Consider the following 15,914-nt stretch of genomic DNA (forward strand, 5'->3'; position numbering starts at 1 on the left):
AAACATTAGACCACCACACCCCTGCAGCGGTTAGCAGTCTGGCCCACTCCTAACACGACAGAAACAGTAACTGAGCTGCTGTTTCTGCTTAGGAATGAAGAGGTGGGTGCAGCATGCGAGTGTGAGCCTGTCTTCTGCTGTTCCACCCCCCCAAAAGTGAACATGGAAGAAATCTCCAGAGGCTAAAATTACAGACCACACATATCTCATTAACAAAGCAGTCAATTCCCTTTATTTTTTAAAATTTTATGTACACATATGAATGATCTGTATAATGTACATTCAATATAGAAAGCTTTATATATTTGATAATGTATAGAACATTTCACAATTACACTAATCTCTTACATAACATCTTGACATCCATTTTTAGTTTTAATTTTTTGCACAAGCTCCCTGTCGTTCAGCTTGGTGAAGTCTGCCATACGCACCGATGTGCACCGAGCTCTCGTAGAGTTAATGACTGAGGGTCTGGTCACAGGTGGAGGGACAGAAATCTAATGTCTGACGATGAGAGGAAGACGGCCATGGAGACCTGGTGCAGGAGAGGAAGGTGCCCTTTTCTGGGGATAAGATTTAGCCCAATGTTTGTAGACTGCAGCTTAATCCCACAGTCACAGTAATTAAAAAAAAAAAAAAAAACATTATAAAAACTAGGAAGAAAGTTTTGTCTTTTTGATTCACAGTCTTGTAAACAGATATAAAGGAACAAAATGTGCTTACATACATCAAGAAGAAGAAATTCTTGTGTACCCAGGTGGCTGACCCACAGAGTGCTTTCTCAGAACGAGACACGTCAGAATCATGGACTCTTCTCCTAAATAAAAATCTATGTATAGAAAAAGGAAGAACACTGTCTTGAAACCAGGAGAAAGGCGGAGTCTGTTTCGACATGTTGGTTGGAGGAATGTGGGCGCAGTACTGGCCTTCAGCATGGACTGTCTCTGAGTGTTTCACGTCTGATAGCCAAGGTCTCCTGCCTCATGGTCTACAGGAGGTGGCAAGTTAGACATGGCTGATGAGGACGCACCTGCAGTAAGGTAGCCAGCAACTCCAGGGCCTGCAAGAGAGGAAGGAAAGCAGGCATTTTCCACATCGGTCAGGTGGACACGGGCTCCAGTGCCCAGTCCAGGCCAGGGGAAGCTCTAACCATCACCTACACGTGCAGCTGCCAACAGGCAGCGATACAGAACCTGTGTTCATGGCTGGCCTTTATTATATGACAGTTAGAAATAATTTCAAAATTCATGCAGTAATACCAGTGTAGAAACAGGGAATTTTCCCTCTTTTCCCTGGGAAGTTCAATTTTACAAAGCAAAAGACAAAACAACAACAGAAATCCAGGGTACTTAAAGAGCTATGCTACATGGAAAACACGGGAACAAACAGACGGAGACGCCTCCCCACCCCCGCTCAGCCCATCTCAAAGTGATTCACGACAGGATTCTCTAAGCAGCTTCTGAGTAGGACACTCTAGGTAACCAGTTTTCACTTGGTGCAAAAAAAGGCTACTTTAATAAGCGACACCCAGTGAACACAGCTCACTACGTAAATTCTCTCTGAAGAGGAAGGGTCTGGACATTCTTCTCGTAGGTCAAAAGAATGTTCCACAGGAGACATTAGCATTTTAGTTGCAGTCTCCATGTGTTCTGTCACTGAACGTCTCTAGCGCATGAAAAGGTGGCACTTGGAAAAGTGTCAGCGGTCCTAGGGCTTTGGCCTCTGGAGCTGACCTTGAGTACCACAGACATTTGCTTACATCTCAGAAGCACCACACAGTGGAACAAGCGCTTGTGAGAGAAACTGGTTTAGCGCTGCACAGGGGCAGTGCTTAGCTGAGTCAGAGGAAACATGGCAAATGTGTACACTGGAGGGTTAGGACAGGAAAGGTGGTGCGAGCAGCATGCATTGAGCAAAAGGTTTCTCTACCTGCTTCAGAGAGCTACACAGAAGTTAGCAAGCTGCCTGGCAGAGCAGTTCTAAAGCCCACTCCTGAGGTGAAGGGGGCTGCTGCCAGTTAGAAGGGAAGGAGAGACACCTGGTGGGGAGAAAAGAAATGTAAGCAGCAAGGGAGTTGTGAGGACATGCACACAGCAGAGCATTGGATGCAGGTAAGGCAACAGGACTGATGTAGGACAGAGGCCACAATTCACTTCCGTCTCATTTCTCAGATTCTGAGCACCTGACTGAATGGGAAATGGCTGTCACACACTGTGCAAATGCTGGCGAGGTCACAGGTGACTGCCTGAATGAGCTGAAGTTAACCAGAGTGCCTGGGTCCTTGGAGTCATGTACTTTTAGGTGTTGGGAGCCTACACTATCAACTATCACCTTCAGCAAACCAGGTCTCCCACAGACTGCTCAGGAAGAAGACCACCAAACAAACTGATCCATCAGTGCAGCTCAGAGCCAAAGCACCACACTGCTCTCAACATGCCCAGATGAGCAAACCCACAAACACTAGGGAGTGGTGTGGTCTCTAAGCAATCAGACTGTGGGCTCTGATGGTCAGAATTGTCCCCTCACAGATGAACCTGTGGGCATGCCTGTGGGGGACTGTCTCAATTATGTTAATTGAGGTGGAAGACCTGTCCCGGTGGGTGGCACCATTCCCTCAGCAGGGCATCTGAGAGGATATAAAATGGAGAAAAGGAGCTGGGCACTAGCACACACACATTCATCTCCTTCTGTTGACTGGGAATGTAATGTGACCAGCTACTTCAGGCTCCCGCTGCCTTGACTTCCCCACCATAATCAACTGTGCCTTCGATAGCTAATATAAACCCTCTCCCCTTAAGTTGCCTTTGTCAGGGTATTTTTCATGCCATAGGAAAGAGAAACCAAGACATGGGCTCAATTTGATTCTTATCAAAGTAGGAGGTTATGGCACCAAACCCCGAATGCTACATATTAAATTAGGCAACAATGAAGTCACTGGGGAGTCTTGGGCAAACTCACAAGGGTGATGGGGTACTGATACACAGAGATACTTGTTGAGCACCATAGTCATACAAACAAAAACTTCACAGTTGCATACAAATGCTTCCTAAACTTAACTATCTTGCACAGGCAAAACAACAGAGACATGAAGGCCATTCTAAACTAAAAAAAAAAAAAAATCGGAACTCCTAGACAGTAATCAAAGCTGTAAGTGATGAGAGTACAAAGGAGCCAGCCATCTAATCCTACTCCCATCACTTGAGTCCCAGCAAGTCTGAGATGCTCTCTGCTTTGTGCCTCTGGCTCCTAATGGCTTCCTTGGGCTGAAAAGAACATCTTGAATCTCAGAAGCTGACACAGCAGTTGTGTTTTCCAGGGATAAGTGGGAAAAGAGTGGAAGTTCCAGGGCTCATGAGAACACTGTCCAAGTGTTAGGTATTAGAGGATAAGGCAGACATGGCTGAGGGAAGCCACTTGGCCAGATTGGTCGTTATTATTTCTTCTTCATCACTAACCCTCTCACCATCATCATCATCATCATCATCACCATCACCATCATCATCATCACCACCACCACCACCACCATCACATTTTGAGACAGGATGGGTAGCCCTAGCCATCCTGGAACTCACTCTGTAGAGCAGGCTGGCCTGAAACTCAGAGATTCACCTGCCTTTGCTTCCTAAGTGCTGGAATTAAAGGAACAAGCCACTACCACCTGGCAAAGATTGGGTTTTAATTAAATTCTGATTAAACACAGCATACATCAAAAGGCATTGGCAGCTCAATGGTGAGGTAGCATCCCTCAATTTCAGGGTAACTCAGAGGCTGAACCCTTGAAGCACGGGTAGGTAATCCTTTCAAAGGAGTAGAGTAGAATTTGTGGGAAAACTTTAAGTAACTAACATCTCAAAGGAAAACGTTCCAGTCTGGTGGGTGAGGTGCCAGGCATGAAGCAGATCTAAGGCAAGCACGGCTCACAGCCCAGCCTGTCCAGTGTGAACTTGCTTACAGGCTTCAGCACAACACACAAGTTCCAGCCCTTTCTGGGGCTGAGGGTTGGGGTTATACCACTGCCCCTGGCTGTGCCTGCCCAGCCGTGTCACTTACAGATCCTACAGCAAGCACATCACTGCTGCTTCCTGGAGGCCTCACTCATCCAGGGACGTGGGTAAAAGAAAAGGCACAGACAGGACACACTTCTCTTCTTGCACCCCACTCCCAACTCCAGGACCATAGCAGGCCCAGGTCTGAAGAGAAATCCCATCTGCTCTAGCCACAACCCCGGCTACAGAAGTGGCATCAGGGACATCTTTTACGTGAATGTGATGAAGGCTGGGTAGACAGAGAACAAGAAGCATCATGTGAGGCTCCTGAAGAGCAGCCCCCAGTCTTTACAGCACCACTGCGGCAACAATTGCATTCTTGGCGAGGAAATCTAGGCCCTATCTCCCCAGCTATTCCATCCATACTGCCACTGAGAGCTGCCACTGTTTAGAAACACTCTGAGGAGGCCTTCTGCGCGTGCGAATGCACTCTTAGCAGACACACAGCTTTACCTGAGGGAGGAAGGCTTGGGGAGACCAACACTCGGTATCTCTCCATAGAAAACAACCCATAGGACCAACGGCACAGTTCAGATGTTTATGGATTTAGTCATGAGGAGTGACTGATATTAAAGTGGTCACAAGAAGGGGAAACAGGGATGTCCCGGCTATGTGGGAAATTGAAAGAGGTGAACCATTTTCCAAATCTGCTGGATTTGAAAATCTGAGAACCAAATCTTTATGATTTTTACAGACTTCTGTGAGAACCATCAGGATTACTAAAACAGTGGGGCTGTGTGGGGAAAACTGGCTGTTAACATTTTTCTCTTTCTCTCTCTGCATCAGCTGCTACCTCCTTGTATGCTACCATTTCAGGAGAGCTACCGCCTTCCTACCACTAGGCTCGATTCCCGCTGAAGATGCTGGTAAGAGACCAAGGCATGCTTTGCCTTTAGTTTAGCAACTCAACACTGTCTCTTTTCAGGCCAAAGCCAGTGATGAAAAGGATGGCTTTACATGACCAGGCAGCCTGTGTGTCAAATGAGCACATTTCCTGAGCATCATGTAGCGTCTTCCGAGCCCTCGGCAGTCAATTTGTAACAGCACTGACATACTTTCCCCATGGGAAAGACACTTAGCAAAACTGCAATGAAAACATTTAAGAAAAAATTCTATACACAATTATTTGAAACCTCTCTGTTTGGATAATCAGGTTTCGGACACATTCTTTTCAAGCATTCAAATTAAACACTTAAGCACAGGCACACTGCACACCTAACCTACAGTGTTTCTACCTCACCGGACCAAGCTAACAAACACCACACCACACTCCACTGGGCTTATGACGTGCTCACAGCACCCTCACTCATGGCAGCCGGATGCTTAGGTGATGGCAGGAATGCTAGTGTAAGTCTGGAAGTGGCCCACGGCTTCGTGAGGTGTCCTGAGGTCTGACTTACCTGTGAGGTATCCTGCTGTTTGTGAGTCAGAAATGAACAAATCATGTTTCTGGTCTTTGAAGGCACTCCAGACTGAAGATCGAGAGAGGATTTCATTCACCTGGAGAAGGAAAACAACTTCTACTTAGCATGATTACTAGGATAACCAGTCCCTAATTTCTAGGTTCAGAAAAGACGGAACCAAGCAGGAAACATTAACGTCTAAAGCCAGAAGGGCAGCGGACCTGGTGTCCATCACACACTGACTCTCTCTCAGGCTCTGTGCAGGGCATATCCCACTGAGCCAGACCTAGGACGGGCTGGGGAGGAGATGCTGAAAATTGGAGTTATGACCTTGAATCAGTCTTTCAAAGGGCGGGCTGTGTCTTTTGAGATTATGAACAACACACAGAAAATAAGAGAATAAACAAAACATCAGAATACCATATATAAAATGGGCATTCTATGAACTACACGACAGAATGTGTGTGTGTGTGTGTGTGTGTGTGTGTGTGTGTGTGTGTGTGTGTGTGTGTACACAAGACTGAGATGGAAAGTAAAAGTGTATAGAAAACAACTGAAGAGGGTTTAAGTATTACAATCAAGAGTCTCTCAGTCAGTCCCAAGGAAAGCTCAGTCAGGTGTGTGACTGAAGGACAGCTCTTCATGCCTCGGCACCATGGCAGGCAGCAGTCCAGCTTGGGCAGGAAGCAATAAATAGCGCATGGGGATCTGAGAAGGGAGGAAAGAGTTCTGGCTTTAGAGCTGGTGTCCTTTTGTTCACCTTCGAAGTGGAGGGTGGGTGTCCGGGCCCCTAGAAGAACTTCATTCCTAGACATGCCAATACAGGTCAAGGGAAGACAGGTGGGACACAGGGAGCTCCACTTGCTGTTTAGAGCCCCTGGAGACGTATCAGTTAAGGACTGAGCAACATCTGCCCCCTGTCTTCCTTCGTGTCATTTTAAGTGATTTCAATACTGAGAGAAAGCCAGAGTCATAAAAAAATGTCTTTTTCAGAGACACAGAAGCCTAATTTCAGTAAGGGAAGGTTTAGTAAAATAAACACAAAGTGAACATTTCCAACCTTCACCCGGATGAACGGCAAAGAAACTGTGGCAAGCGTATATACAATGAAAAACATAAAGAAACTAACATTCCACAACATGGACTAACTCCACTGTTAAAAGGAAACACGTACAACAGACAGACCGAGTTCCTGTCACGGTAATGCATGTGCTTGGGGGCGAGGCAGGGTGGTGTGCTCACAGTGCTGCTGAGGTGGGAACTTAGCTGTTCTCTACAGCTGACTTCCTGTTATGCGTGATGGCTAACACTATCAACGTAAAACAATCTAGACCAGTGGTTCTCACCCTGTGGGGCGTAACCACAGGAAAACACTATTTCCAGTGGATTTAGGAACTCGAGACACTGCTCAGTATCAAAATTATAAAGTAGCAATGAAAATACATTGATGGTTGGGGGTTGCTCGGACCACGGGAAATATGTGTTTCTGATGGTTGTGACCCCAGGTTGAGAACTGCTCCAGAATAACCTGGGTATGACCAGGGGACTGACTCAACTGCTTTAATTAAAGTAGGAAACTCTGTTCTGAACATGTGGGCCTCGGGCCTTTGGAAATGGCTTGAAGGAGGAAATCTGAAGAGTTTGGAAGTGTGGATTAGAAAACCTTGAGTCCAGAAAAGAGAGCACAGTGGGATACTCTGGTGGGACACAGAAGACAGGAATGTGGAGAGACAAGAACAGTCGGAGCCCAGCCATGAACTTTCTGTGGAGAACAAGGACTTTGTTAGGAGCTGGGCTGGGGGTACTTGTGTGACGTGTTGGCTGAGTCTGGCCCAATCATTCTGCCCCTGTCCCCAGAGCTTGGGTGAAATCTAAATTAAAGATAACAGACTAATTCATACAGCAGAGCAAATTCCCAAAGAGAACATTCAGGTGATGCTAAAGAGGTTAGTATCATTGAAAACAAGTTTCCCATGCTGCACCGGGACAACAGAAAGCATGTCCCTGGGCAAAGCCCCGCCCCTCAGAGATCTGTTTTATGATGCTCCAGACTCATTTAAGGAACGAGAACCTACACTGAATGGGCTTCCTGTTCAAGAACAACCCCTGCAAATGTTTCCTCAGAGTCAATGCACAGAAGCAACGCAGTTACGCTCTTTGGGGAGGGACCCTCCTGAGCTGGTGGCAGAACCTGGTGACATCATCCATGTAGGACTGATTTGAAGACATGAAAGGAACAAGATTTAAGGAGGTCATTAGAGCACCTATGGCCAGATAAGTTTCTTAGGTCAGTGTCCACACAGCGTCCCTGGGAAGCCACGCCATGTGGCTGTGAGGGCACAGCCTCAGATGCAGTGAGTCCTGGATCTGTGGGAAAGGTTAAAGTGAAGCAACAAACGCTCTTTGGAGGCCAACACATCTTATTACAAGCCTCTGAGGGTGCAATAGAGCTGGGCTTTCTCGTTCACTACCTGGAGTTCGATCTGGCTCTGGTTTGATCACTCCTTGCTAAGCCTGAGTGCCCTCCTTAGTGTCATTACATGCATGTAACTTGGCTTTACCTTTACAGAAACACACAGATAAGGCACTTTAGACACAAGGTGTTGAAACTGTTGATAACTGTGGGGACTTTAAGAAGTCAGACTTTGTGTATTTCATGTAATACGGTGGTCCTAAGTCTCTGTGGAGAGTGGAAGACTATGGCTTAAAAATGATGTATTTGCAGCAAGGTGACAAGGGGTGACTTGTCATGGTCATGTTAATTGTCAACTTCAATGTACTCCTGGACATGCCTGTGGAAAACTGCCTGCAACGGCTTGACTGACGTGGGAGGCTGCTCGCTCTGACTGACGTGGAAGGCTGCTCGCTCTGACTGAGAGTGCACTACTCCCTGGTGGCATCTTAGACTGAAGTAGGAAAAAGTTGCCTAGCGCAGCAGAGACCGATTGCTCTGTTTCTGACTGTGTCTACAATGTGCCCAGTCGCTTCAAGCTCCTGACACCCTAATCCTCAGCCACAGTGGACCCCAAATTGTGAGCCAGAGTAAGCCTTTCTCCCGTAAAATTGCCAGAGTAGTTTGTCAAAGCAACAGGAAAGGAAACTGACACACCACAGGGACATCACGTCAGTGAAGAGAATGAAGTCTTCCTTCAGATGCAACAGTAGGAGGGGCTGAGATGCTCAGGGGTCCAGGCGCCTTCTGCTACATAAGCCTGACAAGCTGAGCTCAATCTTTAGGATTCATAGTGTAAGGAGAGAACAGACTCTGCAAACTGTCCTCTGACCTCCACAGGTAAGCTTTGGCATGTATGTACCTGTGCAAGCACACACAACCCCCTTGTTAAAATGAAATAAAAGTGAAGATGAAAAGTGAACCCTTCAGAGGCCTGAAATTGCCATATGTGTAGCTGGGACATATTAACACAGAGCGGTTCTGTGAAGGAAAAGAAACCAGCACTTTACGGGCACTAATAAAAACATTTAAAATGATGTTCAGATCTTTGAAATGGCACCTGATTCTATACTGTTCCAAATTCTTCCACACTAAGGCCTCTACTTGTTTTCTTCCTGAAGCGAAGAACACACTGCGACTATTGCAGGGAAAAGGCCCCGCAAGTCTTTTAGGGACTGTAGCTGGGAACAGTTATGCAAGACTAACCTGGCCACCCCTGTAGGTGACTTAGGAAGGTTCTCAGCTCACCAAAGGCCAGGCTCCTGCCTTTGACCACACTTCCTAGTCAGGAGCACAGCGGCTTCTGTGCAGACTCACCTGTTCTCCATACTGCAGACTTCGAGTCATTGCCTTAAGAGCTTTAACAATCTGGGCCTTGGTGGCAGCAGGACTGTCGAGGCTTTCGAGGCCTATGCCTTCAAGCAGCTTTAAGAGGTATGGGACCAACTCTGCTTTCAGAGCCTGGAATGATAGTCAGCATTTATATGAACACTGTGAAGAAAACGCAGGTCAGCGACCAAAGGTGTAACCTCACCATGAGGGTCGTAGCCACAGCAGACAGCCTGTTCTTAGCATTTCAATGCAGATGCAGATTTTTTAATTTCAGTATTAAATAGAAATGACATTCTTTTTTTTTTTTTTCTTTTCTTTTTTTTGGAGCTGGGGACCGAACTCAGGGCCCTAGCAAGCGCTCTACCACTGAGCTAAATCCCCAACCCCGACATTCTTACATAAAGTGATTTTTATTCAGTTATACCAACTGCTCTAATGCTATGCACCAATTATACAATCTTCCCAGTACTGAATGAAGCACAATTGTTATTTCAGATAAAATATTCAGTGCACATAGGGAAAACAAGTGTACACCAGAGCTAGGCATAACAAAATCTAAACGTGGAACCCGGAGGGGCAGAAGCCAGGCTTTAAGCCACAGCAGTAGGGCTGTCTACACTAAGGTGTCACTGCATAACAGGCAGCAGCCTCTGAAGAACTCTAAGACCCTTGGATCCTCTTATGACACTCTCTGCATCATCACGGAGTTATCAGCCTGCTAGGAGCTAAATAACAACACGGTGTCATATAACTACTGTGGTGTGCACAGAGATGGGCCTGACGCTGGCTCCACTTCAGACGAGCAGAGCCTCTGCGGCAGACTAGCTCATACCAGTCACCTCAGATCCATGCCGTTTAGTACCTTTGCCTGTTTACAGAGGTGGAGGGCTGGCGGGTAAGCTGAGCCCTATGCACAGATGTGGGGTTTGTCTCGGTTTAAGGTCAGCAGATGATACTTTGCCATATGCTGTCAAAGGTAGAAGATGAAAGGTGACTGGAGAAGTTTTTATTTCTTTCCTGTTTTTAGTGGGAAAAGTGAAGTGACGGTGCATGCACCCTTAGTGGTCTGGCAATATGTGGCACACCATCTTCTCCTGTTGCCATAGCGCAACAGACCACAAACTGCAGCTTTCTACCTCTGACCAACACTGTCCCATCTCCCAGCTTGGCCTCATGTCCACATTCTCTGCTTCCAGGAGCATGATGGCCACACAGGTGAGGCTATGTGGTATCTGCCCCGGAGTAAGAAAGCTTGCTTTTGCCTGACTTTACATTATTCTTTCCCTTCGTACACTGATACCCACTAAGTCTGGTTTCTACTAAGTGAGGAGCCTTTATACGCTCAACACGAGTCTAAAGAAACTAGAGTGAATGAACAGAACTCAAAGAGAACGGAGTATTTTTACAGAGAAGCTAAGAGTGAGTGCAAAAAGAAAAGAGAAAGGAAGTTGGTGAGCCTTTTTCTGTGTGTACGAAATATAAATCAGCACCCACAACGCCCTGAGGCCTCCCGCACAGCACGCCTGCCCCCCTGAAACTGTTCAGTCACTCACCTGTGCTACTAACTCACTCTGCTCCTTCTGGAACATCCGATTAATTGCTTCACAGGCCAAGCCAACAGTATCTGCTCGCTTTCTCATGCCATTCATCAGCGGGCCAATGGTCTCCAAAGATGCCATGGCTCGAACACACAGCTAAGGGCCCGGAAGACAAGGAGACTTGTAGAGCAGACTATTACACAGAGCAAGCTACGATCTCCAGAACAAATGCTGTTTAAAACCCACTGTGCTGTTTGTGAGGGAGCGGAGCTCCATTCCTACTAATCATCTCACTGAAACTGACAGAAAACCTGAGTGGGTAGAATGGGCTCTAGACTCTAAAGTGCCATCAAAGAGAGTACATCAACTGTGGAGGCTCCTGAGCGGCTCATCAATACCTCATTGTCAGACAGGACGTGAATAACCCGAATCGCACTCTTAGGAATAGCGTTGTTTCTGTGATTCATCGCCTGGATAACTTTAGGAAGATGACCCAACGGCGGGACTTGATCTGCCAACTGAGGCTGTGCACTGAAGAGACAAACTGTGGCCATGGTCAGTGTTTCCAGAGTCTCTCCCTGGGAAGAACAAACAAAACAAGAGAACCAGTAAACCATGAAGCACTGAAACAATTCTTAAACTGCCTTAACACATTTGTACAAAGCCAGGGACTCAAAAATTCCAATCGTTGACACCTGAAATCCAACTTACACATCTTAAGAGAGCAGCAAACTTTGTTCTCTTTGATCGAAGGGCAAAAATCTAAGGCCCTAAGAATGTGCCATTGCATTCTCAGGCGCCCTCACTGGGCAGGTACACTGTGTTCTTATGCAGAGGTAAACCATCACTCCTAAATGGCTATGTGAGGACTTAAGACCGGGTTACACACATGCTACTATGACACAGCAGCAAGAATTCAAGAGGGTGCACAAGTAGCTGGTGTTTCCGAGTTCTACAGAAATTCCTATCACGTGCCAACAAACCCTTAAGTGAAATGCTTCAATCCAGAACTGTTTCAGATCTTAGAATATTTACATAGACATCACTACCTGGCTGCGGGGATCATTCATTGTGATTTGATTTTAGAGCAGCCGAGAATTTCTATTTTCTGAATAAAAATGTTTGACCTATATTTAAGAGATCTAGCTACCATTATAGTAGATCTTCTGATTATAGAACACACACACACACACACACACACACACACACACCCTCCCTCTGAAAGGAACACAGAAATCAGAATATGGTCTAGAAGGAGAGGTGACACATGAGGACATTCCTTATGGGTGTCCCTTACTTTAGCTTTTGAGGTCTCCACTCTCCCCTCTGTCACTTTGAGACTGGGGACTGCGCACAGCCCTTCCGAATACTAAGTGTTTTATAACCAAGCTACATACTTAGTGCTGAGAATTTTATGCTCCAGGGAACCATGTGACAGCAAAACTGTTAGCATCAGAGAAACACAGCTCTGGAGGGGAACACCGGTAAATATTTGACATGCTAATTCTATTTTTAGGATGATTTGTGTGCATGAGTGTTTTGCCTGCATGTATGTTTGTATACATGTGTCATGTGTGCAGTTCCTGCAGAGGCCAGAGAGGAATAAGCTCACTAGACCCTCTGCAAGAGAAGAAGAACTAAGCTAATGATAGTTACAATTTCCAAGGACTGATATGTGGCAGGCACTAAGTCAGGTAATCCATGCACATGAACTCATTACAACCCCAGCCTCATGGGTAGGTCAAACTGCACATGGCAGCTAAGGCAGATTCAAGAAACCACAGAGCTAATCCTGGTAGTCTGGGTGGTCCAGAACCATCTAACTAAAGAGCCTGCTCTATGGTTAGCCTGCTCAATGCACCAATGCCTGGTCTCTGCACTCTTTAATCTGTGTTGGTTAGCATATGTATTTAACCGATCTGCAAGGCTGACCTGGACACCAAGCAAAGACCAAGCCATCATTTCTGCTTCCCTGGCAGTGGTGAGGACAGGCAGGCACAACCCATTCACCCAGGTCCTGTGACATCCTGCTGACAGGTTCTGTGGTAAGGGTTATGTCTGCCAGGCACAAAAGCTTCAGAGGAAAACCTAACATTTAATGTTTCTCTTCAGCTCTGTATGGGTAGGAAACCTTTTAGAGTGTCGACCACTGTGAGAAATGGCATTTCTCAATATATGCAGCTCTAACTTTGTTCCATAAACAACCATTTTACTAAAGGCTTTCACTACTGAACATCCCCCCCACCCCTCCTCAACATGTGCATCCGGATTCAAATGCAGCTGCTCTCGTGAGTCTGGCTTCCATGCAGTGCTGGACACCGCCATCCGCAGAGCATGCATCTGCGAGGTAAATACTCTACCACTGCAGACCCCTGGCCCCGGAGCTGTGATCTCAGAGGAGCCGATGCTCCCTGTCAGTGAGGATGAGGTTTTGAGGGAAACGTAACTAGAATATTTAGCAACTCTTCGTTGATGAAGCTTACATGTGGATTGTTCTTCTCTAGGAGCTCAGTTAATTTTTCTAACAGTGCAATAAGAAACTCTCTGGGTTTTCTCAGCACCCAAGCTGGCTGTGCAATGAAGATTCTCAAGAAAACTCCTCCAACAGCAAGTTCACCCTCGGCTTCTCCAAACACCACAGCAAAATCTTCAGGCAACTTGAAAGAGAGGAGAAAGAATCACTAGTAAGCCATCTTAAATTACCTATCACTTGTCTGTGAAATGAGAAATGTAAGACCACTAATGAAATCTTCATACAATAAACCAGAACAAAAAATAATCATTAGTATTGTGTTTTAGACACAATAAAATTATAATATTTTAATAATAATTATAATATGTAATATATAATTATAATTTTAATATATAACTATAATACTTTTAATAATATATAATTATAATAATTCCTTTAAATGTAGCCTACAACGACGCCTTTAGTCATTCAGTCCAAATGTTAAGCATTACTACTTTTACGTGTGTTTGAAGCCTGGCTTTCCAATGGGCACACCCATGTGTCTTAAGAACAGAGTAACTGATAGCTACAGGGTGACAAACTGACTCAACAGGAATTTAAAACAACAAACAAAACAACAAAAACTGTAAGATTAAAGTGTGGCTTACCTTCCAGTTCATGTCAGGGTTGTCCCGTTGGTTTTTAAAGTGCCTTGGGGGAAAAGAGGGTAGGAACAGCAAACTTCAGTCAAACTAACCTTCAGAACATGCTGCAGGGGCACAGGCAGGGCAGGTCCACGCCCACCCCAGGGAGCCCCTCTTTACTTACTCTAGCATCATCTCCCTCACAGTTGTAGAAACCTTATCTCTGGAGCTGTCATTCCAGATCAGCTCTGGATTTTCATGAGTCCCCTCAAATATATGGACAGCGGCTTCAGGGTTGTCTCTCATGGCATCCATGAACACACTGGGCAGAAATTTCATTAATGTAATTCGAACCTAGGGGAGGAAGTTCAGAGGTTTAAGGCCTACCGGAAACAACTCAATATCTGACTTATTCCAAGTTTTCTAAGACAGATTAACAGAGCAATCTATGTCACAGGTTAGATGCGTTAACAGCAAAAGAGGGAGGAAAGATAAATCTTGGTCAACGCCAAGGTAGCCTTAACAAGATGAGCTGCCATACTTCTCCATCCAGCTAGTTACTTCTCTGTTCCCTGCAGTTGAGGAACCTGAAAACACTTCAGTGGGGCATTGGATCTTATGCCTGTCATCCCAGCACACACGAGGCTGAGACTGACTGACTGACCAACCAACATATCCACCCAAGAAAAAAATTCAGAAGCTCAGTGTGAGGTTTCCAGAACACTCTCTGTACAGGTTTATGTATGTGCAACACGACCATCAGTTTAGCATGACTGAATGGCCCACTGGTTCACCTGTGAGCAGTGGTGTGAAGTTAGAGAGACTTTCCCGTGCAGAAAATTTAACTTGACCCCTAACCTGTTGCACACGCTGGACCGAAGACTTATACACAGCAAACTGTACCCTAATGCTCGTAAGCTGCCCAGAGCAGGATAGTGGCTTGGCCTATAAACCATCTGTTGTTGAGATCTCCTCCCCAGCTCCTCCAAGCTGGATTTACAGGTATACAGGGCCTGCACATCTTTTTATCAAGGTGCTGGGAATTCAAATTCTTTTGGCTTTCACAGCAGGCAATCTTACCCACTGAGCCACTTCCCCAGCGCAGCCCAATTCTTCTCTCGGAGAGGGTAGTAAGCAGCTATCACCCTGCTCCATACTCTCTTGAGCCTTCTGAGTTTTAGCACAGAAAACAGAGCAGCAAGCTCAGCTTCCATAGAAAAGCATTTCCTGTCCTTGTCATCCCCGACAGACAAGAAATCAAATGTCATGACAAAATTACCAGAGTATTGATATTCTGTGCTCACCTTTGGACCTATTAGTTTGTCTGCTGTCATTTTGGCAAAAAGTTCTGCTGTCTGGGATCGAACTTGTGGGTGTGTTGAATTGCAGAACATATCCAGTAAATAAATCAAAGCTCCTATGAAAGAAAGAGAAAGAAAAAAAGAAAGAAAGAATCAACTCTCAAATGCAGAGTGACTTTCTCATCAGTACAGCCTCTATTCATTTTCCATATAATTTCAACTCATTACATCTTATACTTTTGATCTCTTGTCTGCCTTTCAATGAGGTCTCACTATTTTGCCCAGTCTGACCCAGTCTTTGGCTCAAACAAGCCTCCTGCTTCAGCCTGTGTAGCTGGGAACGGGGCCACCACGATGACTGGCCAGCTGTTTAAATGTTTAGAGCTCTAACAATGCTTTTATGCATTCCACTTTACCAGACTGCAGAGCAGTTCAAGGTGAACTTAGCACACTGAGCTGGACAGATGAGAAGAACGGTGTACCTTACCTTTTGCCATGGCTTCTTTGATTATCTTTGTATTTGATGCCAAAGCATACAGAGTCTCCAGAACAAGCTGACGGCCTGCAGAGCAAAGGACGTGTCAGGGATGCATTAACCGTCGGCTCGCATTTTCAGAGCACCCATGTGTGCAGACTCAGCCTGTACCACTGTGTCACAGCATTACACTTCACCTTTATGTTAACCAGCAAGACAAGTGCACTATGGCTGTGCTGTGTGATCAAACTGAGGCCCAGTCCACCCAGCC

At 45.8% G+C, this 15,914-nt stretch overlaps 1 protein-coding gene across 3 annotated transcripts in view; it reads right to left on the bottom strand.

Annotated features, from left to right (window-relative positions):
- Positions 1-204: 204 nt before the first annotated feature.
- Positions 205-15,914, bottom strand: part of Dnajc13 (DnaJ heat shock protein family (Hsp40) member C13) — a 109,544-nt gene continuing 93,834 nt past the window's right edge. Inside the window, exons 47-57 of one of the 3 annotated variants that reach the window (XR_015626809.1) lie at positions 15,656-15,730; positions 15,172-15,284; positions 14,052-14,221; positions 13,892-13,934; positions 13,255-13,428; positions 11,170-11,349; positions 10,787-10,927; positions 9,219-9,362; positions 5,447-5,546; positions 1,930-2,038; positions 207-1,060 (exon numbers count right to left, since the gene is read on the bottom strand). Coding sequence is in view for 2 of the 3 variants with exons in the window: in NM_001108776.3 (NP_001102246.2) it covers positions 954-1,060; positions 5,447-5,546; positions 9,219-9,362; positions 10,787-10,927; positions 11,170-11,349; positions 13,255-13,428; positions 13,892-13,934; positions 14,052-14,221; positions 15,172-15,284; positions 15,656-15,730 (1,247 nt within the window). In the remaining variant the exon portion in view is untranslated. Of the gene's footprint in view, positions 1,061-1,929; positions 2,039-5,446; positions 5,547-9,218; positions 9,363-10,786; positions 10,928-11,169; positions 11,350-13,254; positions 13,429-13,891; positions 13,935-14,051; positions 14,222-15,171; positions 15,285-15,655; positions 15,731-15,914 lie in introns of all 3 variants that reach the window. The other 2 variants (NM_001108776.3, XM_087562865.1) reach the window with 2 other exon arrangements.

This window comes from Rattus norvegicus, chromosome 8 (genome assembly GCF_021556685.1).
Source record: "Rattus norvegicus strain SHRSP/BbbUtx chromosome 8, alternate assembly SHRSP_T2T, whole genome shotgun sequence".
NCBI lineage: Eukaryota > Metazoa > Chordata > Mammalia > Rodentia > Muridae > Rattus > Rattus norvegicus.